Raw genomic sequence first — 15,307 nt, 5'->3', positions numbered from 1 at the left:
ACACAGAACTAAACTATACTTCCAGACAAACATAGAACTAAACTATACTTCCAGACAAACACAGAACTAAACTATACTTCCAGACAAACATAGAACTAAACTATACTTCCAGACAAACACAGAACTAAACTATACTTCCAGACAAACATAGAACTAAACTATACTTCCAGACAAACACAGAACTAAACTATACTTCCAGACAAACACAGAACTAAACTATACTTCCAGACAAACATAGAACTAAACTATACTTCCAGACAAACATAGAACTAAACTATACTTCCAGACAAACACAGAACTAAACTATACTTCCAGACAAACACAGAACTAAACTATACTTCCAGACAAACATAGAACTAAACTATACTTCCAGACAAACATAGAACTAAACTATACTTCCAGACAAACATAGAACTAAACTATACTTCCAGACAAACATAGAACTAAACTATACTTCCAGGTAGGGTGTAGGCAAGTAAGTGGGTAGGTAGGTAGAAAAGGAAGTGAAGAAGTAAGAATGTAGGTAAGGAAGTAAACAAGTAAGCAGGCCAACAAACAAACAAACACGCGTAAATATAAAGTCGCTGTGTTTGGCTGGGTTGTTTGTAGTTTCAGGACTCTGCCTGTAGGGGGCACTGCACAACACATTCAGTCTTAATAAAACAAGTGCACTCTATAGACATGGGGAAATCTGCAGTATAGAGTTTATCTAAACAGAGGAAAGGTGAAGGTGTTAAAGGATAAACTTTCACTGCTGATGCGACTGGCTGTGACAAAAATTCTTATTTTTAGTAAACAAATTTTTTTATTTATTACTAACCTAGAACGTATAAAACGTCTTGTTTTAACTCGAGAGCACACAATGTAATATTTATTTTTAACTTTAGTAATAAACACACCGCACACAATAAAAACACTTTTTTTATTTATCCGACCATATTATCCTCCGCTTCCAGTTCCGCTTCTCCTTAACGAGTGACGTTGATTTTCGGCGCCACCGTTATCCTGCGAGTGACGTCAACCGCGCGCGCGTGCTTTCGGTGGTTCTCGCGCGCGCTGCAGTGCAAATAATAAAAAGTAAGGAATCCGTACATGAGGCGGTGAAGTTTTTAGATTTACGGTTTTGTGGTCAGAAACAAGCGCGTGACTCAGGATGTTTACTCCCCGCGGTGCCTCAGGCTCGGGACGCCGGCATACAGCGAGGACCGGCGGCAGGAAAAGTGTCAACACCCCGTCAGGGCTACTGTTCTCCCCACGGAGAGCTTCACTAACCCCCAGGTACACACACACATACACACACACACACACACACACACACCCCGTCAGGGCTACTGTTCTCCCCACGGAGAGCTTCACTAACCCCCAGGTACACACACACATACACACACACACACACACACCCCGTCAGGGCTACTGTTCTCCCCACGGAGAGCTTCACTAACCCCCAGGTACACACACACACCCCGTCAGGGCTACTGTTCTCCCCACGGAGAGCTTCACTAACCCCCAGGTACACACACACACCCCGTCAGGGCTACTGTTCTCCCCACGGAGAGCTTCACTAACCCCCAGGTACACACACACATACACACACACACACACCCCGTCAGGGCTACTGTTCTCCCCACGGAGAGCTTCACTAACCCCCAGGTACACACACACATACACACACACACACACACACACACCCCGTCAGGGCTACTGTTCTCCCCACGGAGAGCTTCACTAACCCCCAGGTACACACACACACACACACACACACACACACACACACACACCCCGTCAGGGCTACTGTTCTCCCCACGGAGAGCTTCACTAACCCCCAGGTACACACACACACACACACACACACACACACCCCGTCAGGGCTACTGTTCTCCCCACGGAGAGCTTCACTAACCCCCAGGTACACACACACACACACACGCCGTCAGAGCTACTGTTCTCCCCACGGAGAGCTTCACTAACCCCCAGGTACACACACACACACACACACCGTCAGAGCTACTGTTCTCCCCACGGAGAGCTTCACTAACCCCAAGGTACACACACACACACACACCGTCAGGGCTACTGTTCTCCCCACGGAGAGCTTCACTAACCCCCAGGTACACACACACACACCCCGTCAGGGCTACTGTTGTCCCCAAGGAGAGCTTCACTAACCCCCAGGTAAAGGACACACACACATACCGTCAGGGCTACTGTTGTCCCCAAGGAGAGCTTCACTAACCCCCAGGTACACACACACACACACACACACACACCGTCAGGGCTACTGTTGTCCCCATGGAGAGCTTCACTAACCCCCAGGTAAAGGACACACACACACCGTCAGGGCTACTGTTCTCCCCACGGAGAGCTTCACTAACCCCCAGGTAAAGGACACACACACCGTCAGGGCTACTGTTCTCCCCACGGAGAGCTTCACTAACCCCCAGGTAAAGGACACACACACCGTCAGGGCTACTGTTCTCCCCATGGAGAGCTTCACTAACCCCCAGGTACACACACACACACCACCAGGGCTACTGTTCTCCCCACGGAGAGCTTCACTAACCCCCAGGTACACACACACACACCGCCAGGGCTACTGTTCTCCCCACGGAGAGCTTCACTAACCCCCAGGTACACACACACACACACACACACACACCCCCAGAGAGCTTCACTAACCCCCTGAAACACACTCAACATGCTGAACACCACGCCTTTATAACTGAATGTGGACGAACTGAAGGGTCACAGGTGTTAGTTACAGAACACTGACCCTACAGTGTCTATCTATTCTAATACACACAAGCTGCCAATTTATATAATAAACCCTTCATCCAGCTGCAGTCAGTGACCTTTATATCAAAGAGCTGCCCTGTAGGTCACTTTCTAGCTCTACATTAATTACACCATTACAGAAGTGAGGTAATGAGTCGGCTCTTCTGTAGGCTAAACCATTTTTCTGTAATATGTTTGTTTCGCGCGGTTTCTCAGCTTCCTCAGAAGCAGGACCTGAGCTGTAAGGAGAATCACCCATGGTTTCTTCCACAGGGTTTTGAATTATTTCTCATGTTGTGTGTAAAGCTGTATATTATTCTACTAGTAAATTTACCACCTGTCCTCTCCATGTTCCTGTGTGTCTCTATTCCGTCATGGCTGATCGTCCCGTGCGGCGTCCTGCAGTCGGGCGACTCCCACGCGGGTGCAGAGCTGTGCCACGGTGGACTCGGACCATTTCGACGTGCAGACCTTCGGCTCATCTCTTCCTGTCAAAGTGATGGAGGCCCTGACCATGGCAGAAGGTACGAGAGCACGGCTAGTCCGTTACACCTTTCATCGTGCCATGATGTGATTCCCTAAGAGTGTGTGTGTGTGTGTGTTGGTCCCATAGCGGATGACCAGATCTCAGTGAAGGTGGAGGAATCAGGCTGGGCGTGGATGGTGTGTGGGGAGAGACTGATCATTTGGAAGATCTGTCAGACTGCAGTAGCCAAGGTGCGCCAAAGGCGGATGTTTAGAATGACTGGCGGGGCTTCCTTTTTTTGGGGGAGGGCCTGGCATGGGCAAGAGTGGTGTAAGCTACGCCATAACATAGACACAGTGGTGCTGTTAAAGATGCTGTATAACAAAATGACCAACAATAACATGAATTCAGACTAAGAAAATTAAAAAAGAGTAAATGTGGTTAAATTTGACTTTATTAAAAAATAGTAGTAAGATATGATGATTATTATAACTGATATTTGATAAAGATATAGTAAAACAAGGGGATAATACAAAATAAAAACGGCGATAATAATAGTAGTAATAATAATTATAGAAGTTTTTATTTCAGTGCCTCTCTGAAACAAACCTCACTGTGTATTGAAACCGATTTGCTCCCTGTGTGTGTGTGTGTGTGTGTGTAGCTGTCTGTGTGTAAGGACCTGCAGTTATCCCCCAGTGATTATGCCTACAGCGCTGATCTCATCTCCATCAGCTCCTCGTCTCTGCTGGAGTCAGCATCAGTGCAGGTTCTGCTCACTTAAATAATTCTACTCACATATAACACACTGCTCAATCTATACCCTGCTGTATCTGTACCCTGCAGCCTGCATCATCCCATAGTGGGATTTATTTTCTCTCTCTCTCTCTCTCGCTCTCTCTCTGGCAGTCTGTGTGTGTGTTGGCTGTGTCTCCGGATGGTCTGGCCCGGTTCTGGCCCAGTCTGGCCCATGAGGGGACGTACACAGAGACCCACGCTGATCTGGGAGGACAGCTGTGTAACTACGTGACCGCAGTCAGGGTGAGTCACAGAAAGTTTCCTTACAGAAAAACGAACAAGACCCTGTGAATGAGCTGTTACTATGACGACGGTGGGTAAGGCGGAGCACATCGAAGATAGACCTGTTCCTCTGTCAGAGTCGCTGTTATAGAAAATTGATTGACGACTCCTTGGAGTGTGCCATGAATCCGTCCTTGTCTTTGTGCTCTGTTCTCAGGGAGGCAGCTTCATCGTCTCCTCGTACCGTGGCCAGATGTTGCGGATGGGAATGGAAGCTTCCGGAAGGCTCTATCAGCGGGCGGTGCAGCAGGGACACGGGATGCTGTCTGGGATTGGACGCCGCGTCTCCAGTCTGTTCGGCCTCCGCAGCCCTCCAGCCGACACAACCGTAAGATTCTTACATATAATGATTATTATTATTATAATAATAATAATAATAATAATAATAATAATATACATGATACCAGATCCTGTTGCCATAGTAACCCTGCCCTGCTTGCTGCTTGACCTGACCTATCACTGAAATGTGTGTGTGTGTGTTCAGGTTCACAGTGTGTTGTGGGTGCCAGACACCAGCTGCCTCTACACTCTCAGCACATGTGGGTTGAATAAATGGGAGGTCGGGGACACGTCGGAGGTTCAGGTCCTGAGCTGGAACGCTTGCCCGAGCCTCTACGACAGTATCGCAGACGCCATCTGGGTGAGAGACGTGATCCGATCACGTGATCACACGTGTCTTTCTGGGAAAATGTCGTATATGATTTAGATGATCAGTGTTTGATGTGTTTGTTAACCCCAGGCGATGAGTGTGAAACCGACAAACAACATAACCCAGGATACCATTTACCCAGAGTTCACAGTCACCCAGAGAACACCTCATGAACATTTTTTTATCTGGCTGTTGATTAGCAGACCTGTATATCGTGATACGTACCGTTATTCAAGTATCAGGAGCCTGGTGTTTTTACTGTATATATCTGCATCATTATTTATGTGTGTGTGTGTGTTTCAGGGTTCTGAGAGTAACTATGCTGAGATGAAGGCGGGAGTACATGTGGCGTATCTGGACATGCAGCTCAGTCAGTAAGTAACTGGCTAACAGCCCAGAGTGTGGTCATGTCAAGCATAAGTCAGCTTTACCACTGAATTCCTCTCGCCACAGAGTATAGCTCCACCCTGATCATGTCCCGGTGACGGGTGACAGAGTATAGCTCCACCCTGATCATGTCCCGGTGACGGGTGACAGAGTATAGCTCCACCCTGATCATGTCCCGGTGACGGGTGACAGAGTATAGCTCCACCCTGATCATGTCCTGGTGACGGGTGACAGAGTATAGCTCCACCCTGATGAGACGTCTACATGGAACCTTTTAAGGGATCCTTAGAGGAACCAACAGAGTGATTTCCATCAGAAACAGATCCAAGACAGATCTTCTTTCCATAGGCTTAGAGCAATTAGTTAAAGAACCAATAGATTTATCTAGTTAAACTATGGACTGTTAGTAACAACGGTTCTTTAAGGGTTCTTGTTATTTTAAAAAGGGTTCTTTCTGTCTTGTAAGGTTTAAAGTGTGTACTCTACCGTATCTATTTTGGGAGTCAGAGCTGGTTTTCTCTCCTCAGCGCTGGCTTGGTGGTGCTGGCTGCAGCGTGGCATCCTGCTGATACTCCGTGTTTGGCGTATTTCTGCTTGGTCACCCTCCCAGACACCGCGATGCCCGTGACGGACGAACTCACTGTAGAGGTCACGAAGTACAACCCACCGTTTCAGGTACACTCTGATACAAATGGTGTTTTCACATGCAGCTATCATGGAGCTCAACTAGGGGCTATAAACTTGTAAACAGTATGTGTTACATCATAACTGAACCTCTCTCTCTCTGTCTTTCTGTCTGTCTGTCTCTTTCTGCCCCCCTCTTTCTCTCACTCCCCTCCCATCTCTTTGTCTTTCTATCTCTCTCTCTGCCTCTCTGTCTCTCTCTTTGTCTCTCTCTCTCTCTTTCCCCCTCTCTCTCTCTGTGTAGAGTGAGGAGGAGCTCCATAAGACAAGGTTGGTGTTGCCACAGGTGAAAAGTCCTGCAGCGTATCTATATAATGAGGAGATGGTGTACACCTGCACCACTGGTGCAGGACGCAGCGGGCTACCGGAAGAGAAGCTCACCTTTAACGCCTCTGGTATGACCCTCACAGGGACTGTATCACACACACACACACACTGTTCGCTCCATTATCCTTAGTGAGTTTTCTGGGTTTTGGTTCCTCTAGGTGACCGTGTCCGAGGTGGAGGCGTGTGTGCCGACTTGCCTGTTTTCTTCTCCCAGATGAACGGCCTGGTTGCCGTGGTACCCAGAGAGAGCGCCTCCATCTTGCCCGAGACCATGGAGGATTCTCTGTGTACCTCACTGGCCGGACCTGGACCTGAGGTGAGGATTAGCGTCTAAATTACGTCTGTAAAGATCAGAGTTCAGGTGAAGGTTTAGACACGGATCTCAACGAAATTTGAAGATGAGCATCTGATTAGGATTACAAACGAGTGAGGATTAAACCAGAATGTGAGGATGAGGATCATGCTAGGTTTCCGACTCAAATTAGACCTGCATTCCACCTTGATTAGAATTCTGACTTGAATTTGAAAATAGGGATTAAACTTGAATTCCACCCCAGAATATCAGGATGAGGATCAGACTAGAATTTGAAGGTGAGGATCGGATTCCATTCTGACTAGAATTTGGGGATTAGACATGGATTCTGACTGGAATTTGGGTATTAGACCTGGATCAGCTTGGATCAGAGGATTGGATGTTTTTGGAGGAAGAGAACAAGACCAAAATAACAGATTTGACTAGAGCTGTAGGAGTAGGATCCGATCAGAATGCCAGAATAGTAGGAATTGCACCAGACTGGTATTAGAACATTAGAATCAGACCGGAATTGGAGGATTAGGGTTTAAGAATAATTGAAATGTGCTTCTCCTTTCCTGTAGGGAACTCCGCTGGAGACACCACCTAAAACAGACACTGTAGCACAAGAGGACAAAACAAAGCTGCTGAAACAAGCCTTCCTGGAGTTCTGCCGGTGAGCACGTGCACACACACACACACACAATATTTACACACAGCTTGGTATGCCTTGATGTTGCATTCGGTGGGAAAGTTTCTCAAACCCTGAATCAGCAGTTTTCTCGTTGCCCGTAGTAACCGTGTGATGGAGGCCCAGAAGATGACGGACGAGCTCTTCCCCGATGACGGAGAGGGTGGGGCCGGAGGGGAGCTGGACGCACTGGTGACTCAGATCGACCTGGACCTGGTGGACGATTATCCCGCGTCTGACCCTCGCTGGGCCGAGTCAGTGCCTGATGGTGAGGGACAGAGAGCGAGATGTTGGGAGGAGTTTGTGTTCTCACTGTTAGTCATTAGACAATCGTTACAGAGCGTTTACTCACATTACACTCATCACGAGATGGCACTGACCGCTACGATGGCTAGCAACTGACATGAAGGTGTCGTGTATGTTAAAGGTTCACATTACCTTTGAATTATGGAAGCTACACCTTCATGTTTTGGAAGTGAAACTACAGGAGTGGGTCAAGTGGATAAAGCCAAGGAACACTGTTGCTGAGCAACTGGATACTATGATGAAATCTAGCTTAAGATTTAGTCTTTATGTAAAATGGAAAAAAGCAGGAACGTTAACATTTTCCTTGGATGTGGCAATAAATGATTCACACTAAGGCACTTAGCATGACCTGAACTGCAGTGTTCTGTGTATGACTGAGCTGTCAGGACATTTTACACATCTAATGTTGTGAATATCACATGACTGCTCCCCTTCCCCTCTTTCCAGAGAACGCTGGCTTCACTCTGACCTCGCTGATTCTGCTGCACCAGCTGGAGGACAAAATGAAAGCTCACCACTGCTTCATGGACTTCCTGCTGCAGGTCAGTCAGACTGTCGGTGAGATCCGAGTGTGAGAGGTGCGAATGATCACTGATGAGTAAATCAGCCGGATCTGCCACTGGAGGTATAAGTAATCTTCTCCCCGTCCTTCTCTCAGACCGGGCTCCTGGACCGGCTCACCTCCACGACAGTGCGCTCGTCTCCCATGGCGACGCGGCTGTTGCTATGTGAACACGCGGAGAAGCTGACGGCCGCCGTCACGCTGAAGAACCACCACAGCAAGCAGCCAGAGCTGGTGAACTCCGCCATCGTCGCCACGCTGAGGAAAACTGGTGCCAGTGTGCCCTCCAGCCTCACGCCTGCTGACGTCTTCTTCAGAGAGGTAACACACACACACACACACTTATACGGCATGTGTCTTTTGCCACAGGTTTGTCATTTTTATTTGCTTGTATCTGAAATCTTTTTTATTTAGTAAAGTGGGTTGATATCCATGCAAGTGTTCGTGTGTGTGTGTGTGTGTTCGTGTGTGTGTGTGTGTGTGTGTGTGCACGTTTTCAGGTGTCTCGGATCTCCTTGATCTTCGAGTCTCTGCTGGACGAGGAGGAGAAGTGTCTGAAGGAGAATTCCGTCACCTCGGTGAAGTGGGCTGAAGTCGTGCTCAACGTCAACATCATCATCAAGGTGAGCTCATTTGAAGGACGTTTGTAAGACAGTTCTCATTCGCCGGAGAGTCGTCGGCCATCTTGAAAATGTTTCCTTACTCAGTGTCGGCGCCTGGTAGCCCCGCCCCCTTTTGATTCCCCATTATGGAATCAAAGCCGTGAGTGTCGAGTTAATGAAGTGTCCACAGGGGAATAATTGAATCATCCAGGTTCTTGAAGTGCACTTCTCCTCCTCCTCCTCCTTCTTGGAGGTTTTAGTGTGGAGTAGAATAATATGCGATTTGTGACCTTTTTAACTCCTCCAACAGGTTTGTTGTGTTTGGATATGGAGTCGAGTGAGAACGTTAGTGCACCCTTTGGGTTAAATAACAAAATATTTAATAATAGTATACAGTATAATGATTTAAAAAAAACTTTGAGTGTGATTTGCCTTGATAGGATATCGACCTTCACAGTGTTCACGTGTTCTCTGAATACACACACACACGTTCTTATCATATCTGCATATCTTCCTTTAGATTATTTTTTTTCTGTTTTGCTAAAGAACTCGTGGGAATCCAGACTAATTGTATAATAGAGGTAATAATAGATTATAATAGAGATTATATAGAGAGGTAGGCTTATGGTGAGCTGATATTAAGTGTGTGCGTGTGTGTGTGTGTGTGTGTGTGTTTTCCTCAGGACATGCTCCAAGCAGCAGCGCAGTACAGAGAGACTAAAGCGTCTCTTTACAGAGCGGCAGAAAACACAGCTCCAGAGCCGGAGTACATCCCATGGACAGGTACGAAACATAGACTCGTACTTATACGGAATTTTCCAGGCTAGGAAAATATTTATCTAGAAATGTTTGTTGCCTTTAATTAAAAGTGGTGTGTAACCATAGTAACAAACATGCTGTAATTGCTCTAATTGAAATATCATGTGGACCATATCTTGTGTCTCTCTGTCTGTCTGTCTCTCTCTCTCTGTCTCTGCCTCTCTCTCTGCCTCTCTCTCTGCCTCTATCTCTCTTTCTCTGTGCTGCAGCCTCAGGTGGAGTGGGCGGAGTTCGTTCAGTGATCGCCCGGCAGCATGACGTGATCCTGCGCAGTGTGTATCCTCACGCTGACTCGGGACTCCGTAACGCTCTTAGCGAGCAGCTGGTGGCGCTGCTGGACTCGCTACTCGGCAGCTACGTGGCTCAGCTCACCTCACTGCGTCGCCCCGGGCAACAGGAGCGCTACAACGCCCTGGAGATGGAGTACACACAGCGCCGCTCTGAGCTGCTCACACCGCTACGTCAGTTTTGTTTCTAATTTATTATCTTTCTATTTGGTCACAAAGTAAATTCACACATAATAAAACTTTAGAATATATAAAAAGCTGCTTATTCCAGATGTGTGACTTTGGTGATCTCTGATTCACTGTGTGTGTGTGTTTCAGTGGAGCTGGGTCAGTATCAGTGGGTAGCGGCTCTGGCTGAAAAGTACTGTGATTTCGACATCCTGGTGCAGATGTGTGAGCAGACAGATAACCAGACACGCCTGCAGCACTATATGACTAAATTTGCTGACCAGGTAACATGGACACTGCACACACACCCTGCCACACCCCCACCATGCCCTGTCACACCCTCACCCCATGTTACACCCCGCCATGCCCTGTCACACCCCCACCCCATGTTACACCCCGCCATGCTCTGCCACACCCCCACCCCATGTTACACCCCGCCATGCTCTGCCACACCCCCGCCATGCCCTGTCACACCCCCACCCCATGTTACACCCCGCCATGCCCTGTCACACCCTCACCCCATGTTACACCCTGCCATGCCCTGTCACACCCCCACCCCATGTTACACCCCCGCCATGCCCTGTCACACCCCCACCCCATGTTACACCCCCGCCATGCCCTATCACACCCTCACCCCATGTTACACCCTGCCATGCCCTGTCACACCCCCACCCCCTGTTACACCCCCGCCATGCCCTGTCACACCCCCACCCCCTGTTACACCCCCCCCCTGCCCTGTCACACCCTCACCCCATGTTACACCCCGCCATGCCCTGTCACACCCTCACCCCATGTTACACCCCCGCCATGCCCTGTCACACCCTCACCCCATGTTACACCCCCGCCATGCCCTGTCACACCCTCACCCCATGTTACACCCCGCCATGCTCTGCCACACCCCCGCCATGCCCTGTCACACCCCCACCCCATGTTACACCCCGCCATGCTCTGCCACACCCCCGCCCCATGTTACACCCCCGCCATGCCCTGTCACACCCTCACCCCATGTTACACCCCCGCCATGCCCTGTCACACCCTCTGCCTCCTCACACAGTGTCACACCTTCTTGCTCCATGTTATATCCCCATGCCCCATCACAGTGTCACGCTCTACCCGACTCTGTCTCACACATTCACACGCTCTCACTCCATCACACTTTTTTATCTTCATCTCATCCTGTCTCTCTCTCTCTCTCAAACACACACACACCATGCCATACCTTATCACCTGTATCAGATTAGATTGATTTAGATTAAATTTTATTGTAGAGAAGGAACGCTTGCTTGCAGAACTGAACAAAACAGGGTTCTAGAGTCAGGTTCTAGAGTACTCACATGTTCCTGTACCTTTTGATAAAGCTAAATATACCTTGTGACGAAGCTTTCCCTTTTGATAAGCGCACATGTCTGTAAAGGTATAAGATTTGTGTCCTGTGTGCGTTTCCTGTAGAACTTTGCGGACTTCCTGTTCCGCTGGTACATGGAGAAGGGGAAGAGAGGGAAGCTGCTGTCTCAGCCCATCGCTCAGCACCAGCAACTCGCCAGCTTCCTGCAGGCCCACGAACACCTGAGCTGGCTGCACCATATCCACGTGCAGGACTTCCAGAGTGTACGACACACACACACACACACACAGGTTATGCTGTGCACTGACGTTACTGAATTCTGAATCCTGATTGGTCAGAAGATATTGATTCATTTTCTGATTCGACTCAGAGGTTTACATTGACACTCGTTCTAATACCTTACTGTTTCTACAGCAATGGCTCAACTGTTAAAATTTAAGCCTCTGTGTGTGTGTGTGTGTGTGTGTGTGTCCCCTCACTGCAGGCCCACAACACTCTGTACAGCCAGGCTAACACTGAGACACGCTACTTCAGCAAGAAGAAAACTCTGCTAGCGCTGAGCAAACTCGCGGCTCTGGCCTCGGACATGCCTGAACCGCTGCAGCGCAAGCAGGTCAACGGTCAGTCGCTCACACGCCGTCACATCCTCTTCATTATAGCAAGAAATACATGCAAAATTTTGTGCACCCTCATCTACAGGTTCATCATGGTTGCACACTCAGTTTAACTTCTTTTGTTGATACGACTCTCATTCTGGTGTGTGTGTGTGTGTTTGTAGATATTGTGGAGCAAGAGCGCTTCCTCCTCCATCAGGAGACTCTTCCCAAACAGCTGCTGGAGGACAAGCAGCAGAAACCAGACACCATGCCTCTATTGAGTGCTCATAACCTTATTAATGTAAACACACACACTCACTCGCACTTACACACACACTCACACACTCATTCACTCACACTTACACACACACACACACACACACACACACACACACAGACTTGTCACCTCAGTCAGCTTAGTGATTTTAAATACACAGTCTACATCAGCACCAGACTCTGCAAGGGGGCGTGGCCTAAACGCTGAAGGCGTTAGTATGTTAGTGATTTGCTTGATAATATATTCTGTGTATTTAAACCTGTGTGTGTGTGTGTGTGTGTGTGTGTGTGTGTGTGTAGCTGTATATATGTGATGAGAATCGTGGAGCCAATGAGTACGACTTCAAGAAAGCCCTCGACCTGCTGGAGTACATCGACAAGGTAACATGTTTAAGTGTGTGTGTGTGAGAGAGAGAGAGAGAGAGAGAGAGAGACACACACACCTAAAACTGTAGGTCTAAAGGTGTAAACTATTTTCTCGTGTCTGTAGGAAGACGCTGTGGATATTACGGCTCTGAAGTGTGCGATTCTCAGCAAAGCCTTGAAGAAAGACTGGAAAGAGAAGTAAGACCCGTCTCTCTCTGTTTGTCTCATGGTCTCTCACTCTCTCCCTTTGTTTCTCTGTCTGTCTGTCTCTCTCCATTTCTCTGTCTGTCTCTCTCTCTCTCTCTGTCTGTCTGTCTCTCCATTTCTCTATCTGTCTGTCTCACTCTCTCTCTCTCTCTCTCTCTCTCTCTCTCTCTCCTTTTCTGTCTCTCTCTCTCTCCATTTCTCTGTCTGTTGCACTGTCTCTCTTTCCTTTCTCCATTTGTCCCCCCCCCCCAAGCTGTGAGTGTGATTGATTAGAGTTGATCAGTATTGATGTGTATTGATCATTGGGGGTTAGTATTGATGTGTATTGGTGTGCCTGGATGAATGATGATGTTTCTTGGTGTGTGTGTGTGTGTGACAGTTGGTCAGACTCAGATGGCAGTGATGATCCTCTGGAAGCAGCTAAAGACAGCATCTTTGTTAAAATTCTCCAGAAACTCATTCATGAAGGTAGCGTCCAGGTTTCCGTCCACTCTACAGACATAACGGAGATCTAATAAAAATGCTGTGAAGTTAAGTGTGTGTGTGTGTGTGTGTGTGTGTGGTTCCAGGTGTTTCTCTGCAGGAGTATCTGCCCGATGTGAAGGAGCTGCTGCAGGTGGACGAGTTGTTCGCTCTGAAATCGAAACCCTTCTTCGAGTTCTTACTGAGAGCGAACTATGAGCACTTCGTCCAGTCACAGATGTGACCTGAAGTTCCTGACCTCTTCTCTCCTCTACACTTTTCTACTCTCCTCTACTTAACACTTCTGATGATGTTCTCTCCATGTGAGGGTTTTTTGAATAAATGATGTATTTGTGTATCACGCAGGTGTGTTCTCTCTGAGTCATAATACACCTCAAAGCCTGCAAGGTGGATATCAGTACTCTGTGTGTGTGGGTGTGTTTGTGTGTGCGTGTGTGTGTGTGAGTGAGGGAGTGAGTGTGTGAGAGTGAGGGAGTGTGTGTGTGTGAGTGAGGGAGTGTGTGTGAGTGTATGAGTGTGAGAGTAAGGGAGTGTGTGTGTGAGAGTAAGGGAGTGTGTGTGAGAGTAAGGGAGTGTGTGTGTGAGAGTGAGGGAGTGTGTGTGAGAGTGAGGGAGTGTGTGTGAGTGTATGAGTGTGAGAGTAAGGGAGTGTGAGTGAGAGTGAGGGAGTGTGTGTGTGAGAGTAAGGGAGTGTGAGTGAGGGAGTGTGTGTGTGAGAGTGAGGGAGTGTGTGAGAGTGAGGGAGTGTGTGTGAGAGTGTAGCTGGAGATCTCTGTAATGTAAAGATCTAAATGAAAATGGAAGTCTATATTTCTCTCCCCTCCTGCTGGTGCAAAACAGAAACCTAATACTTAACACTCCCTTGTGCTTACTCATCCCCCTACACGTGTGTTTGCGGCAGCAGCTGATCTCTTCTCAGTAGGTAAAGGACAGCAGATGTCTTCACACACACACACACACCCCAGTGTCTCTGTCCTTCCCTATAAATAGTGCAGGAGGGTTTAAATCCGGCGCCTGTATGATGAGCAGAGCTCTGCGGAGCGACTGCCCTCACCCTATATGGGGCTGTACACGGGGAGGTCAGTCACACGGGGAGGTCCTGGGCTCTGCCGTCGCACCGAGCAGGACGCTATCAGACGGAGCGCAGCTGATTAAAACAGGTGGAATTCCTGCTGGGGGGGTGGAGTAGAAAAAGACAGAACTTTAATCTGGAGATACTCGTAAATTCCCACAATCCCCTGTATAGAGAGGATGCTGAGCGTCTCGTACACACATCCACTGTCTGTTAGCTTGTTATTCACTGCAGTGCTGAATTTAAAAGAAAACAAGTGACCGTTTAAGTGAAGATTCATCCACAAAAAATAAATAAAATAAAGGCCTACAGATTAAACAGTGACAAGATTCTGAATGTAGTGGTTCCTGCTGAATCTGACCGAGAAGCTCAAGATTCAAATAAAACTTTGTTTAAACCTTGTATGAGTTAAATGAAATTCCCACTTATTAAGAGTGTGACTGATGATGAATGGAGTGATGAGGACCTTCTCCTCCTGAGGAAAACCTCCCTGAGGAAGAAACCTTGAGAGGAACCAGGCTCAGAAGGGAACCTCATCCTCATCTGGGTGACACTGGAGACTAGATAATGTCCTTTCTACAACAGCAACCACGAGCCCATGAGGAACTATGAGGTCAGTGTAGTTTCTGAGGTCATTATAGACACTAATTCCTGGCTGTCGGAAGCTGACTGATGTAACGGCAGATCTCTGATGGTGTGAAAGTCTCCAATCCTTCCGGTTTCTGTGTAGAACTCGACACTGTTTTCTAATTAGAATGCATTTAGCAAGATAAAATAAATTCCTCTCGGGTTGTGTGGCTTCAATCTGATGACAATTCTTCTAGAAGAAGTGTATGAAGGTCCAGGATTCCACCAGATGTCGTCTATGCA

General features: G+C 47.9%; 1 protein-coding gene across 1 annotated transcript; it reads left to right on the top strand.

Moving 5' to 3' along the window:
* The first annotated feature begins 990 nt into the window (after positions 1-990).
* nup133 (nucleoporin 133) lies at positions 991-13,705 on the top strand. The gene is made up of 26 exons (XM_058381203.1): positions 991-1,278; positions 3,178-3,296; positions 3,386-3,489; positions 3,903-4,007; positions 4,148-4,279; positions 4,476-4,646; positions 4,803-4,958; positions 5,271-5,341; positions 5,882-6,029; positions 6,283-6,433; positions 6,524-6,681; positions 7,242-7,333; positions 7,453-7,616; positions 8,102-8,196; positions 8,313-8,537; positions 8,717-8,839; positions 9,502-9,601; positions 9,847-10,098; positions 10,243-10,376; positions 11,542-11,700; positions 11,922-12,057; positions 12,216-12,334; positions 12,610-12,690; positions 12,800-12,873; positions 13,262-13,350; positions 13,452-13,705. The coding sequence occupies exons 1-26, from the start codon at positions 1,154-1,156 to the stop codon at positions 13,586-13,588; spliced, it is 3,420 nt and encodes a 1,139-aa protein (XP_058237186.1). The 5' UTR covers positions 991-1,153; the 3' UTR covers positions 13,589-13,705.
* Positions 13,706-15,307: the final 1,602 nt, after the last annotated feature.

Source organism: Hemibagrus wyckioides, linkage group LG26 (assembly GCF_019097595.1).
Source record: "Hemibagrus wyckioides isolate EC202008001 linkage group LG26, SWU_Hwy_1.0, whole genome shotgun sequence".
In the NCBI taxonomy this organism is placed as follows: Eukaryota; Metazoa; Chordata; class Actinopteri; order Siluriformes; family Bagridae; genus Hemibagrus; species Hemibagrus wyckioides.
This window is presented reverse-complemented; position numbering and strand designations above follow the sequence as displayed.